At 40.7% G+C, this 19499-nt stretch overlaps 1 protein-coding gene across 12 annotated transcripts in view; it reads right to left on the bottom strand.

Moving 5' to 3' along the window:
• si:dkey-166d12.2 (rap1 GTPase-activating protein 1) overlaps positions 1–19499 on the bottom strand; it is a 133848-nt gene that overhangs the window by 35027 nt on the left and 79322 nt on the right. For 10 of the 12 annotated variants that reach the window (XM_037766843.1, XM_037766756.1, XM_037766791.1 and 7 more), the window contains one exon: positions 8853–8946. Coding sequence is in view for 9 of the 12 variants with exons in the window: in XM_037766756.1 (XP_037622684.1) it covers positions 8853–8946 (94 nt within the window). In the remaining 3 variants the exon portion in view is untranslated. Of the gene's footprint in view, positions 1–8852; positions 8947–17528; positions 17685–19499 lie in introns of those variants that run through there. The other 2 variants (XM_037766816.1, XM_037766832.1) reach the window with 1 other exon arrangement.

The raw sequence follows: 19499 nt of genomic DNA, 5'->3' as shown, positions 1-19499 counted from the left end.
AGCCGACCTTAGCACCTCCGAAAGCATCTGTGCATAGTTAAGCACTAGTGGGCCTGTGACATGAGAGCACAAGAGATAGGGGAAGACAGAGGAGGAAAGGAAAAAAGATAAAAAAGACGAGGGAAGCACTGTGGGAGGAAAGAGAAGAGCTGTCGTTCTGTGAAAGCAAAGTCTTTTCTGTGCAGCTTCCTCCATCAGGCACACTCCCAACATCAGATATCAACAAACACTGACCTACTTTACAAAAAAAAACCACACTGCTGAAAGCTTTCAAGAGGACACATTCTCCTCATATACTGTACATTATGCATTTTTTTATGCAACACACTGTCAGCTAACCGTCACTGATTTCCCTTGAGGGCAATCGATGGGACACAAGGAGGAGAGGTTACATGGTTTGAATTAAAGTGCACAAAATACAGATTTTATGTGGACAGAGGTAACTTTCAGTTGAGTGACACTGCATCGGCAGCTTGGTCAGTGGTCCTAAACTCATCAAACTATGACGCTCTAGGTACCCCTCTAGCGTCAGTTTTGCATGTGTCAATTTCTTCTTCTCAACTTCCGTTTTCACAGGAAAGCTAAGCTACATCACGCAAGTGACGTAGCAACAATGCGTAACGTAAGAGAAGTAGTAGCGGTACTAGAGATGCATCGATATACCGATCTTGGATCGGATATCGGGCCGATGCTGACTAAAATATTCCACTCGTCAACTTCCATTTTCACAGAAAACAACTTGGTTAGGTTTTGGCAATAAAACTACTTGGTTAGATTTAGGAAAAGATCGTGGTTTGGGTTAAAAATAAGTATATTTGACACGTAGTTAAGTAGGCTACGTTACTTACGCAACATACAGTAGTAACATCTAGGTACCCCTCTAGCGTCAGTTTTGTTTATGTGTACATTTCTGCGCATCAACTTCCACTTTCACAAGAATAAAACTACTTGGTTACATTTAGGAAAAGATTGTGGTATGGGTTAAAAAGAAGTATGTTTGTTATGTAGTTAAGTAGACTATGTTATGTAACGTAGTAACATTACGTAATGTAGAGAAGTTGTAGCACTACTAGGGATGCATCGATACCGATACCAGATCGGATATCGGGCCGATACTGACTCAAATATCTGGTAGTGTCTAGAAGGTAACCCGCAAATTGTGATATCTGGCGAAAACCTGCAAAAACTTAACTATTCAAGATCAATGCCTAACCTTAACTATTTGAGGTCGATGGCTAACCTTAACTTTTTCGCGAGAGTTTCCCAACTTGTGCGTTACCTTGTAGACACGACCCAAATATCTGGATTGGGTATCAGTAACAATGTGGTCAATCTATTCAATTCTATGTTTATATACTATATAAATGATATACTGGAATTTGTATACCTGTTTAAATTTTGACCAATTTGTTGCTGTTTTGTTAAGGTTTACACCAAAATACCCAAAGCCCAGGTATCACAATCGGTATCGGGACTGAAAAAGTCAGATCGGTGCATCCCTAAATGTTACGCAACGTTACGTAACTTAAAATTAAAAGTCTACGTTGACTTTTGGTGTCAAACAGCAGCTTCTTGGGTGAAAGTCCTGTGTTTGTAGACCCAACCATTCACCCCAACTTCCTCCATTGGCGGACATCACTCTTCATACTACATAACTCGACTTCCTCTTTTACTCCCATCATAACTACAGCCACGTAGAGCATCACAGTTTGATGCATAGGGCCACTGACCAAGCTGCCATATTTGATGAGTTGGGAGCGAGAACGTGTTGCAGCATCAGAATAGGCTTGTCTTTTAAACAATGTCTCATCCTGAGGTTACATTTCATTGCCGGTGATCTGTTTACTCAGGTCTAGACTGGCTTTAGCTGAATGCCAAACTGGGATTAGATAACATTTATGGAGGAAAGCTGAATACTAATTCTATACTTGCCTGACAATCATGTATAATTGTTACGTGATGGCACATGAGAGGGAGATTTTAATTACTATTCAGATTCACACTTTGAACACTGATATTGTTTCACTCAAAGCATACTGATTGCGAAGCTGCGTTGGTGAGTGTGACAATTCGGCTCAAGCTGTCAGAAAAGTCGACCCGCTGTTATACAGTCCTGCTTAATTCTGGTGACTATGTGGTGTGATCTAACGCAACAATAAATATGTATGGTAGAAGACCGAGACCAGCGCTAAACAAGTGAAAGGAATCACAGGCTCCACTTGGAAGCGTCTTCGCTGGACTTTCAGACTTCATGACACGGAGTCATTTAAGCTGCTCACGTTTCGCCTCCTGCCCTCAGAGACAATATGGAGCCACTGCAGTGAATACACCATCACTGTTTGAATGCATGAGGGGTTGAGAGATACACATCTCTTTTTCTCTGAGTTGATTACCAGCAATTCCAATGTGTGTGTCTAAGAAAGAGAGATAGTGGGAGTGCAGTGTTGCAACTGATCAACGGATTCATTGATCGACTAGGCTGAATGGCTGAGTGAATCAAAATACAGTGTGTGAGTGAATACATACGAAGGGTATTAAATCCATGAACCATACAGCCCAGACCTTTCTACTCCGTCTGCACGCTGAGGAGTAAGGCTCTAACTCCACTACTTCATTAACTCCTCACAACCAGAGCCCCATTTGAATTTCCATGGACAAATTGTCAATGATTTGCATCCAAAGCAATATCCACACGCCTACTCACTCCCTATCCCTCCATGCTCTCTGGGTTAGTCGCATCCTCAAAGGCAATACAGCGAAATGGAAAACTAGACTTCAAAGACAGTCAATCAATGGGCACAGAAGCCTATCATTTCAGCCAGAGAAAATCCACCGGGGTCCATTCATCAGGTCTGGCTCCAGAGACCAGCCTGACCTTGCTGCGGCCACTGAGGCCTGGGGGACACAAATTGGAGTACGCACTGATGGACCCCCTGTACCCCATCACTGCCTCAGACCAGCTGGTTGATTGCCACAGAGGTTACAGTCTACAGAACTGCTGCTGAGCTCTCTGTACACTGAAGAAGATCTCCTACTGTCTTCACTCTGGCAAAAGCTGCGAACACACAAGTTTAGACAAAGAGGAACTGTAACTTTCCCTAGAACACTTCTTGCATTTTGATTAACCTCTTCTTCTACATTTGCATGTATAATGCATTATTATCACTAACTGCCTTATATCAAGGACTTCAAGGAAGGAAGCAAAATCCTTGACCTTTCAGCATAAAGCTGCTGAATCCATTAGTTACCCTTCTATTACTGCTAACTTTACAAGGTGAGCAGGTTAATGAAATCAGTAAAAGAGTACTCCACCAATTCAGGACCAATACTTCGGTACCAAGTCGATGTCAAAAAACGTGACAGTACTCGTTTTTCAACAGTACCACAGGCACCATAGGTACCATCAGGGCTCGAGACTAACGGCGTCTCATCGTCCCAGGGACAATAGAAAATGTGTTTGGGACACAGTAAACTCACTATCGACGAGTCCAGGGGACACACCCTATTTTGTCCCTGATAATGCTACATTGCAAACAACAAATCTGTGTTGAAATCGGCAGGAGGAGAGCTAGTTAACGTTAGCTGTTTGCTCGATTTCAGTAAAAATTACTATTGGGCAAAGGTAATACAAGTAGGAATACAAATATGTTTAACTTCCTAACAAAATCCAGTATGCAAACGATAATAAAGGAGTGAATGTTGAAGTTCATGTGACTTATTGTTTTACTTTTGTTTTTTACCGTGGTATTAAATTTGTATCCAGAATCGTGGAATTTCACTGGTATTGGTGTCGACTACTAAACTTCAGACAGTTTTAACAAAAGGATAAAAATCAATGCAGAAGAAGCATTCTTTTCCTTGTCAAAACCTGGCACCTACATAACTCACAATGCAACTTGACCACTAAAAGTTAATTTGGAGATTCAGGTGTGTTTATGCTAGTAGCCTAAATGTAGCCTCCAGCTGCTAGCGTCAAGTACAGATGAGAGATAAGGAGCCAAGTGACATCCCTTGAGGCAATTCACACAACACAAGAGCCACAAGGCTTTATTTTCTTCACATGTGTAGTAGTGCTCCCCAAGACCTGTAACTGTGACTTGTGACTTTGATGTGTAAAACTGGCGGAGTTTAAGCCAAACTAAATGACAGAAATATTTGTGATAATCACTCATGAAGCATCTGTATGAATCCTCATGAGCACGAGTGATAATTTAGTGTCTTTGTTTGAAAAAAGACTCCTGTATCGTAGCCTTAGGCTTCATTCACACTAGATCAGGCGGTGCGGCGAAAATGGAAGTCTTCCCATTCATTATGAATGGGGGTAGTGTGTTCTGGCTGCAGTGGCCGCAGGGGGTGCCGAAAAAGTAGAAACAGAAATCAACTTTTGGAGAAACGAAACCCGATGTCATGCTGCGGCGGCCAATCACGTATCCCACGATGCAGAGCTACAACCCAGCCACGAGAGAACAAAAGGCGTTAATCGTCGCAGTTAATGGAACATTACAGTCACTCTCCCACACGGCCGCACAACCTTGCGGCAAATCGCCGCAACGCCTCATCTGGTTTGAATGCAGCCTAATCTTGTAAATATGTTATTGAGTCAGTTTACACTGTTGCTTTCATTTGGTGGTATGCATCCCTCAACCTCAAACTGAATAAGTCATTAACAAGGGTGATCAAAAAGGTGGCAACATCATTGGCACTCAGCAGACATGCCTATCTGTACCGTACAGCAAACAGCTGTTAAAGAAGACAGAATTCATTATATCTCACAGTACCCGCCCACAACCATCAGTCAAAACTAGCAGATATGAATTCTCTTTCATACTCTCTGCCATTTCACTGCTCAACTCAGGTAACAAAGCAGAAGCATATTTCCAACAATGCCTATTCTTTTTACTAATATTGTATTTCTTTCTGTACTTCATGTGTTCACCTTTTTACTTCTGTTATTTATGTGTTTTTTTATGTGGTTATGTATGTGTGTTTTTTTTTTATCTTGTGTGTCTAGTCCTGTGTTGTTAGTGTTACTGCGGCAAAACCAATTGCCCCCAGGGACAAATAAAGGTCTTGATCTATCAGACTTGGAGATCACAACTGAAAAACCTCCAGGCCGTCAGCTGTGATCACATCATTATGACACACTGAAGAGAGGTGTCTGACTAGCAGAAGGGAAGTAAACCTTTACAATTCCACACTAAGAAGACACAGATAGCATCTCTGCAGCTATCTTTATGTGCAAAGGTTCCACTGCAAATAAAGGCCAACGTTAGTGTATTAAACAGCATGTGTCTAATGCAAAGACCATCGCAGCACCTTATATAACAAATCCAGTATAATGTTCTTCATCTGAAGTATTCTTTACATTTCTCTGATCCAAGCTCTACTATATGGATTTGTCTTATGTTATTACATCAGCTCTGTTCTATTCAGAAACACTTGGCTGATTTACTTAAAGCTGAACACCACCTAAATCAAGAATTCCAATATGTTATTGCCTAGTAAAGTGCAATCAATATTTGTGAACATGAGCCACTCTCTGTCAAAGCCAGAAACCAGAGAAGTAAGGTTGAATAAAAAATTCCATACAAACATACTATTTAGTACGTTAAAACAGTATGTGCGAATTTGTATTATGCCCGAAACCGTAGTATGAAACCAATAGTACGTAAATTGCGTACTATTTCCGGGGAAATATTACAGTATGCACATGGAAACTACGGTGGCATAATATATCCCACAATGCAATGCGGTAGTGACGACAACGTTCATAACAGACGTTGACGGACAGCTCTGTAACATCAATAACACTTCAATTAAAGTGTAAGTAGGCGTAATATATTTTTTAAATTAGTCTTTTTAAAAAAAATATATATAATATATATATATATATTTTTTAATAGGTCTTTCTTAATTTACTAGTCTAGTCTATGGAGCAGTTCCACACTTTATACCCTATGACATCACAAGTTTGAGTTTTAGCACACTAGTTTTTGGATTTGATGAGAGAGATGAGAGTTGTTCATGTTTACTAATATTTGTTGGACTGTCTTAGATCATAGGAATAACATATGCATTTAAAAAATGGGCGTACTTCCCCTTTCAAAGAGCTTTAAACTTTGCAGCAATAAAACTATAAAGTGTTGCAGTCTTGTTTAAGCTCTTGGCTTTAACAACACTATTGTGTGCAACCTATAACCTCATATACTGTAGAGATTAAAACTTCCCGTCACTTCACACACACGCACGCGCACACGCACACACACATAAGCGCGCACACACACACACACAAACACACACACGCACACACACAAAATCCAATTCGACACTTGCAACATAACGCTAGCTAGAAATCTCACTGGTTTCAATTTTAACATTATAAAATCATTAGGTCTACAATTTGACATAACAAAATATGCAAATGAGAACACGTCTCACATGAAGACATGGAGACAACATTAAAAAAAAAATCTCTGCAGGTCTATTCTGTGCAGCTCCATATATAACTACATATTATTAATATTTATAATAGTATTTCCACTGCATGTGGCAAACATAATACCAACGTGCCTTCTATGGCATGTATCAGAGAGGAACAACTGCTGCAGATCTATATTTGTCCCAGAAGCCGGTGACAGAGGGCACAGACTCTGCTGTCAGGCACCACAACAAGCTGCCAACATCTACCAGGGGTGGGGGCATTAGAGCCACCTTTCACCTGGTGGAGCAGCTGAAGGATATGATGAGCGGAAAAGAGAAAACCAGCAGGGAATTAAAATGAACAGATGCACTGAAGGTAGGGATGAACTGGTGACACTAGTCCAGTGCTGATAGTAACTCCGTGTACAGGGCTCATACTATAACTGATGCCAAACACAGATCAGCCTTTTGCTTTAAAGAGTTAAAGGGATGACATTATTCTATATTTTTCTTACTGACAACAAATCCCATGAAAAGACCAAAATGGACAATGTGTTTGTATCTCAATTACCTACAGGTACACTGTTTTTGGCACTCGTTCCTACAAATGGGCCCCAATTTTTTATTCAATTTTTTAAACTCAGTAATTAGAAATTGTAGTAAACACTAATCAAACTGAAGTAAACAGAGCATCTGTTGGGTACCAATTTTAAACACAAATTAAGGCATATTTGGTGCGCTAGTGAATATTGACTCATAAGGATCTAGAGTACATTGCCATGTATGGTCATATGCTTCTTCATACATATGCAGCAACTATGGTGGTCTACGGCACAGAGGAATAAGCAACATCAGGCTTTGGCTACACAGGCAATAATTGATAATAATAATAAGAACATACAATGTTGGTTTTGATCTTTTCATTGGATTTGTTAACATTAAGAAAAATTTAAAATATCGACAGACTTCCTTAAATCCTTTGAATAATATGGGTCACTATAATACCTCCATTAGAAACATATAATATCCTTGACAGACCTTTGTCACAGCATGCATTTTGACTTGTCATAACAGGAAGTGCACAGGTTCAACTAACAACATTAATAATGGCTCCTTTCCATTCAAGTGTACCAGTAAGTAAGCCATAGTAGTGATTTTGCTTGCTGTAATAATTCCTAAACCTGATTTATTTGTCTAACTCAGACTGCTGAAGCCTCACATTAACTTCAGATAAACTGTATTTTTGCACAAAATGAGGAATGAGGGTTTTGTTCCCCATCACTTACATTGGAAGTAGGGTTGTTAATCGAATAAAATATTTAATTGCGTGATTGTCTATGATTAAACGCGATTATTGGCAAAATAATCTTACATTTTGTATCTGTTCAAAATTTACCTTAAAGGGAGATTTGTCAAGTATTTAATACTGTTATCAACATGGGAGTGGGCAAATATGCTGCTTTATGCAAAGTTATGTATATGTTTATTATTGTAAATCAATTAACAACACAAAACAATGACAGATATTGTCCAGAAACCCTCACAGGTACTGCATTTAGCATCAAAAATATGCTCAAATCATAAAATGGCAACAGGCAACAACAGCTGTCAGTGTGCTGACTTGACTATGACTTGCCCCAAACTGCATGTGATTATCATAAAGTGGGTATGTTTGTAAAGGGGAGACCCGTGGGTACCCATAGAACCCATTTACATTCACATATCTTGAGGTCAGAGTTCAAGGGACCCCTTTGAAAATGGCCATGACAGTTTTTCCTCGCCGAAATTTAGCTTAAAGGGACTGTTTGTAACTTTTGTCTTCCGGCAACACGTCACCTCGCCAGAATTCAAGAGACTTCTCCATGAGCGAGACTCTTTCCATAATATCAGACAGTTATTATAACAATCAGAGCCTGTCATGGCAAAATCAAGCACTTTTAGTGGAAGTAAATGACGGTGGCAGCTTGCCCCAATAGGATTGCATTGCAGCCTGTGAGCAGACACCGTGAGCAGCTGCCGTCTGTAGCGCTCTCCCCCAATACTGGACCAATGTCAAAAACTGTTGTCCCCATTAGTCATTTAGACACAAAAACATGAAAATAGGGTCCAGGTTGAAAAATACCAAAGTGACCGTTTAAAGGCCAGTATGAACAGGAGGAATGGTTACAGCGAGCAAAAACAGTTTCAATGTTTATATGGGCACCTGTGACCATGGACTTTATTTATTTTTACTGATATGACCGTATATCGACTGTAAAAAAGCTGTGAAAAGTGTAAACAACTCTGTTGACAACTTCATTTTAGACACATTAATATTCTCAGTTTCACATTTATCAGATCAGATTCTTGGCAGTGTCCCCGTATCTAATTCCAGCGACTGTGCCGAATGCAAACCGGAACAGAGAGGAGAACAGCAGCGGGTCTTGAGTTACCTTTGAAAGTGAGGGAAGTGGTAATGGAGGGTGGGAGTGTGCTAGTGAGGGCTCTACTTCATCAGAGATATGAGGGATCCTTCCATCTTGTTTCCTGTGAGTCAGAGAGGATGGAGGGGTGGGAGGAGAGAAAGAGAGAGGGAAAGGGAGAGAGAGGTTATGGCAACCTTGAGCTCAGTTTCTCATTTCAGCAATAAGAGTACAGGGATGTTTCTGTAACACAACTGACTCATCCCATCAAAGAGGATCATCCAACTCCTACTACAATGAGAAGGGTGCTATTATTACAGCACTGTCCTGAGACTCATAAACTTCCTGTCCTTTGTGTGAAGCTTGCCTGCAGCTTTTACCCCCTCAACAGCTACAGGTTGAAGGCAATGAGGTGAGTGTGATTAGAGGCGAGGTTGTGAAACGGTGGAGATCAGGAGAGGCTGTGTAGCGGAAGAGGGAAGTGTAGAAACAAGGGAGAACAAAGTGAAAATTTGATACAAAGAAGAAGAAGAAAGCACCCTGAGCTTTCATCTCTTAACCCGCAGCCCTCGCCTTGCTTTCTCTCTGCCCCATCTCCTCTTTTTCTCTGTGTGATTGGAGTGAATTACGAGTCTGACCAGGATTGTGGTCACAGCATATCATTTCACACTTTGTCTCACACAACAAGTCAGTTGCTAGAACTGGCAGCCCGTCTGTGCATGCAACCTGTTCACAGACCTGCAGCAGAGGGCATTTCTAAACGCTGCTTCGGAGCAGAAGAATCACAGAACAATAGCACAATCTGATTTGAGTAAAAATTGGAGACTTGCACTCTCACATATTCCCTCCATTCTACCGTCTTGGCACACATCACGGTGGTTTGTGGCGTGTTGAAATCAGATCATTTACAGAGCGGTCTTTCTTCTGCAGACAGTCCATTATTAGATATCACAGCTCTCCCTATCTGAAAATGCTGCGCCCTATTACAACTGGGGCGAATCTATAAGTCTGAGTAAACAGAGCTGCACTTTTATGACAACAGACTGCTGACCTGGAGTTGAGGTTAAGAAATCTATTTGTAACATAGCAGCAACACTGCTCTTTGTTGCCTCTTGATCTCTGCTGAATCCCAGGAAATGACTGAAAGAAAGAGGCTGTCAGATCTTTCCCCGCAGCATCCTCGGCTCCTCAGAACAGACATTCCCCTAGAGAGTGAACTTTGTTACGTCTTTCATATAATGCAGCCGGAACACAATGAAGAGATGATGTCAAATGCAGCTCCGGGCCAAGAATGATGCATTCAAATCTGGCTACAAAGAAGTGGCTTACTGGGCTTGTTCAGTCAGAAATCTGCCTACTTTATCATTAAGGTAGCAAAACACCAAAGCTGGAACACAGATTTGTGAATCTCACAGATATTATTACACAAAATTACAAGGCTTTGTCTTTGTTTTACCTCCACAAAATGACGACTATTGCATTAAATTATTGCTTCCTTCATCATGTACAGCAGCCTGCTGCTTCAGCATTCAGCGAACGAGACGCAAAAGCACAAAGGTGCAAATCAATCTTGATTTAGGGAAATTCCATGGCAGAAAGATGAGGGCTGCCTGACAGCCTGCCACTTTTACTACCGATGGCATGCTTGGTGGCTCTCATCACGGAAGATGAATCATTTTTTTGTGGTGTGTGTGTGTGTGTGTGTGTGTTTATACCGCCACTGCATTAATTTACAAGGTAGATAACAGAAATATATCTAGTGAAAGGGTAAATGCAAAGATGTCAGGCTGGCATATTCTGACGATCAGAGCGAGCACACGTTATCAAATACCACTGTCCTGACAGATGACATGATGATACTGTATGATATGGATTTCTTTAAGTCACAAATCACAGAGTAGCATTAATTAATTCATCATCTGCTGCGAAGGAATTGAGGCACACTGGATCAGTAGATAAATTATTAGCATGCAAAGAGGGTGAAGGAAATATGAAATGTACTGTACAGTCTGGACTAATGTTATCTCATGTGGAAATCTGTCATTCTTTAAAGGGGAACTATCATGTAAAACTCACTTTTTCAGTGCTTGTACAGATACATTTGGGTATCTAGAGTGCCTTCCAACCCACAAACTGTGAAATAAGACAACCCAGTCAGTTTTGTTGTGGGCTGCCTAGAGCAGAAAGCATGTGATTCAACAAGCCATTCAGATTTAGCTCCCCTTCCTATGTCACATGCAGGCTCACCATATTTTTATTGCTAGCTAATCAGATCAGACTGGGATTTTTTGGGAGGGGGAGTTTAAAGAGACAGGTGCTAAAATGGAGCGTTTCAGACAGAGGGTAAATTCAGGTATATTCCATAGACGGTATAAGAAGTGGGCGTAGTCACTCATTGGTTTGTAGACTGCCATTTTGACAGCAAAACCAATTAGTTAGGTTTAGAAAACAGTCCGTAAACTAAGTCAAATACGTATGGAAACAACGTAACATGAGTAGGAAAACCACGTCACTAACGTAACGTACAAAACACCGGTCTTGAACACTGGTCTCCTGGTTGAAAGACCTATATTTGTTAGACCCATCCACCTCCCCACCAGCCCACCATAAGCTGTCTTTCTCACTTTTTATTCTACGTCACTAGCTCTTTGTGTAGCATGAGCACGAGTGTAGCATATTTACATGGATGCATTTGTATATGTATACAGTATATGCATTCTAAAGCACAATTTTTCTCTCAGTACTTACTTACGGAGAACTAGAGTTATATAAATAACCAACAGTTTTATTAGCATTAATTAAATACTCTGCTGTGTCTTAATGAGCTTTGGACCTGGTGACTGGCACAGGTCAATCCTGTGCACAGCATCAGCCAGGTGGCAGGGTCACTGTGTCACGTCAGCGGGATGATTGGCACGATCAGAGGCACATCCCAAGCAACAATTATCTAGCCAGCTGAAACAATGAGGTAGGCTGCCTTTTGCCAAGCTGCACACACATGATCCCAGGTTAAAGGTTCATTCTTCAGTCACATGTGATTAACTATTCATTTACAACCTTGTGGATGCAGAAAGCCAAGAGAGAAACAGAGAAGAGGAAAGAGGTCACTTTTTCTCTCCTTTGCCGAGCAGAACACATCGCCCACGCCAAGATCCCTGATGATCTGGTTTTATGGGCTGAGTGTGCGGTCACTACCACAAACATTTGTGTTTTATTTTTTCTGATTCATCTTGCAGCCCCTCTTGTTCTGCGGTAGACACACAAAGCTCTTTCCTCCTTTTCTCTACATATTGAGGTTGATTTCTTCTTACAGCTGCTACAGTTGTGTAAATGTGTCACCTAGCAACATGACCTATCCTCTGAATCAGTGAAAGATGTGGCATTTGAAAAACAAACCAAACCCCTACAATACAGAATGAATGTTGGCATAAAATTAGAAAAAGTATGATTACCAAAAACTCATGAGTCATCTTAAAGGAAAATGGCATTTTCAAGAGACTGATATAAGCAGACTATAATCATCCATATTCTTCAGTTTCATTTCACAATACAGGCTGTTCCCATACACCATTCGTAGCTATACCTACGAAAAGTAAAAGCACTGTAATTCGTATATCCCATGAAATCAATTCGTAAGTAATCCACGTAATTATGAACAAGTATAAAGAGCATGCAGCATTTCTTACTCTTTTGGGGTGGATGGATGGGTCCAGACTTTTACCGAGCATTTAGGAGACCGGTGTTCATAGCCCGTGTGAAACCAGAAGTCAATGTTGATTTATTTGTCACCTTACTAAGTAGTTTTTGTCACGGGACCTACGTACTTAAGATACGCCACTTCATAACATCATCTGGTATGGCGTTAACTTAACCACGACCTTTTCCTAAAACTAACGAAGTAATTTTGTTGCCTAATCCTAACTAAGTTCCTTTGTTGCTTAAACCTAACCAAGTTGTTTCCTGTGAAGATGGAAGTTTATTTTGAAAATACTGGAGGAGATATTGACGCTGGACATTCGTAGGAAAATGCATGAAAAATGAGGAATAACTTTTCGTATGATATCAGAAGAATAGAATCATATGTTTTTATGTTCATTTCTGGCAGAATAAAGTTTCTGAAGTAGACACAAAGCATTCTGAACCTAAATCTGATAATGAATCCTATGTGTTGCCAGCAGCTGCCTCCACAGACGGCTGGGTCATGAGCCCTGATAAGACTTCCAGCTTTCTGTAGTCCAATCATGGCTCAGGCTTGAGGAGCACCTGCATACAAATGAGCTGGACAACACCGAACGCTCCGCAAACTGAATTTAAAACGTACATTTGATGGGTTTGCATTGTGGTGCTGTAGTCACAGAGAGCACAGGGTCAAGGTCAATCAGACACGGCAAAACAGCTGAACCATTATTTTATATGTTAAGGGTCAATGTATCAACTGCACAGTAAAATATGCGTTTCCTCTGGAGGTAGGTGTTGTAACCTTTGGACTGAAGACTAACTTGTCCCTTAAGTGACATATTTGGTTTGCTGACGAGGCTAAAAATAACGAATAAAAGATATGATTTTACTTTCCATACAAAGGAAAAAAAACGGCAACAGATGTTCTGCCATACGGTATCCACTGTATATTGTGATGATTCATGCTTAGTCATTACACCAGTTATCCTTAGCAAGCTGTTGGCCACATTAAAAGTAGAGCTTAATTTTAAGTGGTGGGTATACTGTGTTTCTATCATCCAGTCACACAAGTTAGTGTGATGCAACAGTTTATCAGTTGTGGTTAGCCCATAGGGTTAGTCCCACAAAGTCTAACCAGAATAACTTCAGTCAGCTGAAAGTCAGGCCTACTCAGTATGCGTCACTAGGATATTCGTCACTGCAGCAGAAAAAAAATAATCCTCATTGGGTTGTAAAAAGATATGTTATAAAACCAAATAACTGAAACAGTTGAAAAGAATAATAAAAGACAAATAATTATGAGATTAATCTAAAGGCTTATCGGCAGAAATCTACAAAAGTAAATACTGTGGACCTCAGGCTAATCTCTATAAACAGATTCTGTTGGGACAAGATTTTGGTATCGGAAGCGTTCTGGTTTCCGTTTGTAGTCCGAGTAGTATTGACCAATCATGTTCGAGCAGGCTTTGGTTGAATGCAGGAAAATAGTCCGTGTGGAGAGTAAAAGGGGCGGAACACATTACTATCTCAAAACCCACTTTGGTAATACTTCATTTTACAGGTCCGCAAATGTCATGGTAATTAGGTGATAATTAACAAGTAACCTATTTGAAATTTCTTTGGAATTGCTGCCAAATTACCCCAAAATTTACCACAAAATTGATCAAAAATTATTTTATTATAAACATTATTTAATAATTATATTTTGATACTTCCCAATAGCTGGTAATTTATTTTATATATTTAATAATACATTTAATTTATTAGCAAATAACTTATTTGAAACTTCTTAAGGATCTCACTGAATCATTACATTAGCTACCAGGTTATATTTGTGTAGACAATAAGTCACAAAATGGTGAGATTTGTGCCTGATCAGAAGTGTCTTCTCTAAGTTTTGGTTTTCCACCTCCAATGAAGAGCAGCGCACAGCCGCTTCTCAAGCCTAAGGGCCCTATTTTAACGATTATATGCTATTTTGCCAATTATCAACTAATTACCATGACATTTTCCGGACCAGTAAAATTAAGTGTTACCCCCACTTTTTTATTGGTTTAATATTAGCTTGTAAACTGGCTACTTGTGAAACAATCCAGTCGTACTGGTCGTCTCTCACCTCCAACTCTAGTCTCGCATCTGACGTTGCTAATCAGACTGTAAACAATGAGTAGCGCACGGAAAATTAAGTGTGGCCCGGAAATCTGCTGGCTACACCGGAACCCTAAAAATATAGCCCCTTGACCCAAGAGGTTTATCTGTCGTCAGACCAGAAGCCGATGGGTTTCGAGAATGGCTCTAGGCTTAATACTGGCTGACTGCTGCATGTCTGCCAGCTCAACAGATGCATTGCTTTCTGTGGCAAATAAAAGATAGCTAGAGGCATTGCAGGAAGGGTCAGATATCATCGGATTGAGTGCTGCTATGGTAGAGAAGAGTAACCTTGTGTGCTAAAGGCAGACTAACTTTGTCTGTGAAAGCTTAGCAAAGGGCTTTAGCAGACAAGTCCTCCATTAATAAAGAGATCATAAGTACGATCCATTGCTTTGCAACTATATCCCAAATGGGTAATGATTTATGTATGCAACAAGAAGCAAAACACACTTTGAACATATCTGATGGGTAATAGTAATGATGCAGCTATACACAATTCTGTTAAACTCAACTAATGACAGTAAAAGTCTTTGCATACCAAGTCTGCATTTTTCGCATGCGTTTTTTTCATCCATCATCTGATCGCACAGAAACCTTGCACACTGAGTCAGATGCGTTTTATCATTTGATTTGTTTCGCAATATAAGACAAAACTGAATTAATAATGTCAGTGCAATGGATAGCGCTAGTCCCAAACGGGGCTAATGAATGAATGAAATCAGCAAGAAGCTGTCGTTTCGCTGCCTGGTGCACAATCACTACTGTCTAATCTTTCCTACATCCTTTGTTTTGCGACCATCTCCGATTCCAAGCTGTTCTGCAATCGCCTGCCACAATCTATCTTTAAATTCCGCATCTCTGTAGTCTTTTATTTCTTTATCATAATATGTTTTGTGCTGGAGACGTGAATCAGTTTAACCATGGATGTTTTAAGAGAACTGGATACAGCGTTGGAGGCCGGGCCCTGTTCATTCCTATGGAAGTTGCTCAGTGGCGCATGAAGCCAAAATGGCTCGACTTCCGACTGGAAAAGTACTTGGATCTTCCGTCAATTTTCCACATCCATTGGGCCCATGGAGCAGGCGCACTAGCGTCCACTCGGTCACATGGCTCGGTCTAGGGTCACAACCATCACGGTGTCGTCATGGCTTGCTAAGTCCGCCTCCCAGCCCTCACTCCAGCCTCGGTCTGGGTCTCATTCACATGAACGGAGGAAGGAAAATAATTCTGGATTTGGCTATTAGTGTATTTTACAACTTTTAGGACCTAGTGATCTAAATAAGGGCTATTCAAGTGTTAGTACTGGGAAGCTGATTCACCTAAAAAAAAATGATCCGCTGATTAAACAGACGTCTCTTTCCCAATGTAAGTCTATGGGAAAAAGTATTTTTGAGCCCAATGGCATCACGTTACGGACATGGAACAACAACAACAACCTAGGGGCTTGAGTTTAACAGATGCCATTTGGAAGATGACGTTTGCACGGACGGTGGCTCTCAGTGGTCAAACAACCCTCTTTTGGTTTTGGACGGATGCGAAAAAACGCAGATAATAAAACATGACGGACGGAAGTTTCGAAGTCGGTGTGTAAACACGGTTGACACAACATGTCATATTTATTTTTAAATGCGTGACAATTTCAGATGAAAACTACAGACATAGTGTGCAAAGGCCTTTAGTCAGTGATCCTCTAACTATAGGTCTGATAACATAGGAAGGCTTTTTCAGTGAAACAGGGTTTTATAGATAAGATACTTCCAATACAACTCCCTCTCACTTCAACAAACAACAAAGATAACACAAGAAAACAACTCAGGTGCATCATATCACCCAGTCAATCAGTTGGTGACTCCAAACCTCCACTCAGGCAGCAGCAATAATTTCAAGGTTAATCTGAAGACTTGTCTGTCTGAATCTGTCAACATGATTGCAGCCTGTTGGCTCTAACTGCTCTTCAAAAGACTGAGCTGAAAAGAAGACATAATTGGAAGTCTGCCAAACACAAACTTTTATTTTTCTTGATTTGCTTTCATCCAATTCACTGGGTGTACAGCTGTAACTCTTTTACTAACAGCATTCAGGGTCATCGTCAGTCAGTCTCTCGCTTGACGTCATCAAAAGACAAATCCTGGAGTTGTTCCAGTAAGAGTGAATTGGGGGCTTTGGCAAAGCACAAACTTTGCATGCATTCTGTCACATTTTCGTCTTCATAAGTGTTGATGTATAACAGTCAAATGAAGCTTGACTGAATGTGAAAGCTCAAAGCAATCTGTGAGACGAGAATGTTTTTTTTTCTAATTGAATTTCATTGGAGCAGCTCCAGGTTTTGCCTTTCAACGACATTATACAAAATAAATTATTGCTCTAGGTTTGAGTTCCTGTTCATAAAGACTGGACAAATATAATATTTAGATTGTATTTTTGCTTTACGAGTAATGTTCTGCTTGGCTGCATCTTACCAGCAACACACACACACACACACACCGCCACACACAGTCCGAGAGAGACAAGTACATATAAACCCCTGAGCTTTGCAGGTCCACTTAGAAGAGAGCCACTAATCTAATCAAGTACAGCAGCTAATGCACAATGAAAGCAGAGTCATTTACTCGAGATGCCAGTCAGCCGCTTCCTGGGTGGACAAGATGGAGAGGGAGAGGAAGACAGAGAGACGCAGAGAGAAAGTTCAGGGATGAAGAGATCAGGACAGATCAGCTGGAGACAAAACTCGACAACAGGCAGACTCTTCTTTAGCTGCTTGTATGTCTCTCTCTTATCTGTCAATCTTGTGTTGACTAAAGCTCTCTCAATTTATCTACATTTCAACAGTTTCTCTCTACAAGCGCAGTGCACTCCATCATCCCGGTCCATGCTTACCTATCTGTAGTGCTGCCTCACTTGCAGCTCAGTCTCCTCAACAACTCCTCTACGTATCGCTTCCCTCCGTGTGTCTGACTCTCTCTGTACTCCGACACCTGCTGTTGGAGATCAGCCTCTCTCCTGTCAGATGATGCTGCTGAGAGCAGCCCTCCCTTTCCGTCCTACCCAGCCCGTCCTACTCTCTCCCTCTCTTCCCCTTCCTCACATGCGTGCATTTTCCAATTTTTTATTCTGAGGCGAGCACAAGCGCTCCCTTCTCTCTATCTCCTGCTCCCTCTCTGCCGATGTCTTCCCTTTGTTCGCTTTCCATCTCCACCTCCCCTCTTTTCTCTTGATCCGAGAGCTGCCCATCCAAGCCGTGGGTGTTGCTTTGCTTAGCATTTCCCTCAGTGATTCTGCTTGTTAACAACAGATTCGGTTCATTCAATAGGACAAAACGCCGTGGCCGGATGTAGGCTTGAAAGCAAAGTTTTCCAAACAAAGGACATTAGCTCATCTGAAAGGCGACATCAAATCTCTCGGTGCTATTATCGGCCTCGCTCTGACAGCTTGTTCCAACACCATAAAACCCCTTCTGCAGAAATTAGCCTAACCGTCCCATTGTCCATTTGACACATTAGTGGCAGGCAGTTCGCTGAAAAGCTTTCAAATGCTAAAATGCAAATTTTAAAGAGCGCTCACACGTAATGGAGAAAATCACTTGCTCAGCCCACAGAGGAATAAGCACAGGTCAATGTTGTCCATTCTATTACTGAGTAATCACATTTTTCTAATCCTCATGCATAAGACAGTACAAGACGTCACTACACATTTCTTGCACAGTCATAAAAAAGTGGTCTTGCATAAAAGGCATTCACTGGATTTTAATATCAGTTGCCTTATTATGCACCTCTCTGCAGCGGTATCTATAATTAAGTGTTTCAGTTTTAAATCACTGTATCACCCGAAATAAGTCCAACATAGAATGTTCATGGAGCAGCTCACGGATCAGGCTGTTCTCACCGTTCGTAGCTATACCTACGAAAAAGTAATGCACTGCAATTCTTATTTATCCCATGAAATCAATTCCTATTATCCACATAATTGTGAACCAGGAAGTGTAAAGAGCGGCAAATGCTGCGTAAAGAGGTCGGGCGGGTGGATCAAAAAACACCGGGCTTTAGTTATTCTAACCCAAACCATGATCTTTCCCTAAACCTAACTAAGTTTTGTTGCCTAAACCTAACCAAGTCTGTCTTTTCCTAAACCTAAGTCATTTTGTTGACTAAACCTAACTTAGTAGTTTTGTTACCTAAACCTGACCAAGTCGATCTTTTCCTATACCTAACTAAGTCATTTTGTTGCCTAAAACTAACCAAGTCGATCTTTTTGCTGCCTAAACATGAGTATTTTGTTGCCTAAATCTAACCAAGTCGATTTATTCCTAAACCTAACTAAGTAATTTAGTTTTGTTGCCTAACCTAACAAAGTTGTTTTCTGTGAAGACGGAAGTTTATTTTAAAAAGACTGTATGTAATGAGTGTAAATTGACACGTGTTGCTGGACATTCGTAGGAAAACGCACGAAAAATAAGGACATGTTCGTAAGATATCATACGAACTGTTTTATAAAGATACAGTGCACAGATAGACATACTCTTACTCTGTGTCCAACAGGAGTTGGTGTTTTCAGATTACAACAATGATTCAGAATATGTCACCTTCATTTCTTTGATATTACTAAAACTTTGTAAAACTCATTGGACTTTCATGCAGGTGAAAACCCAAACTAAAAAGATATATAATAAATAATACATTTCCTTACCAATCAGGTTTGGAAAACAGTATCAGAGAAGCTCACGCTCTAGAATTGTATGCACATCCTCCATCCTGCTGTGTCTTTGCTCTGAAGCATCAGCTCTGGAAACAGATTTAGCTGCTCGCTAGGGTTACAGTTAAAGTTCTACTCTGTATCAAGCTGCAGAAAATG

The sequence above is a fragment of the Sebastes umbrosus genome, chromosome 1 (genome assembly GCF_015220745.1).
Source record: "Sebastes umbrosus isolate fSebUmb1 chromosome 1, fSebUmb1.pri, whole genome shotgun sequence".
NCBI classification, from domain to species: Eukaryota; Metazoa; Chordata; class Actinopteri; order Perciformes; family Sebastidae; genus Sebastes; species Sebastes umbrosus.
The sequence above is the reverse complement of the archived record's forward strand: the minus strand, read 5'-3'. Positions and strand labels throughout refer to the sequence as shown.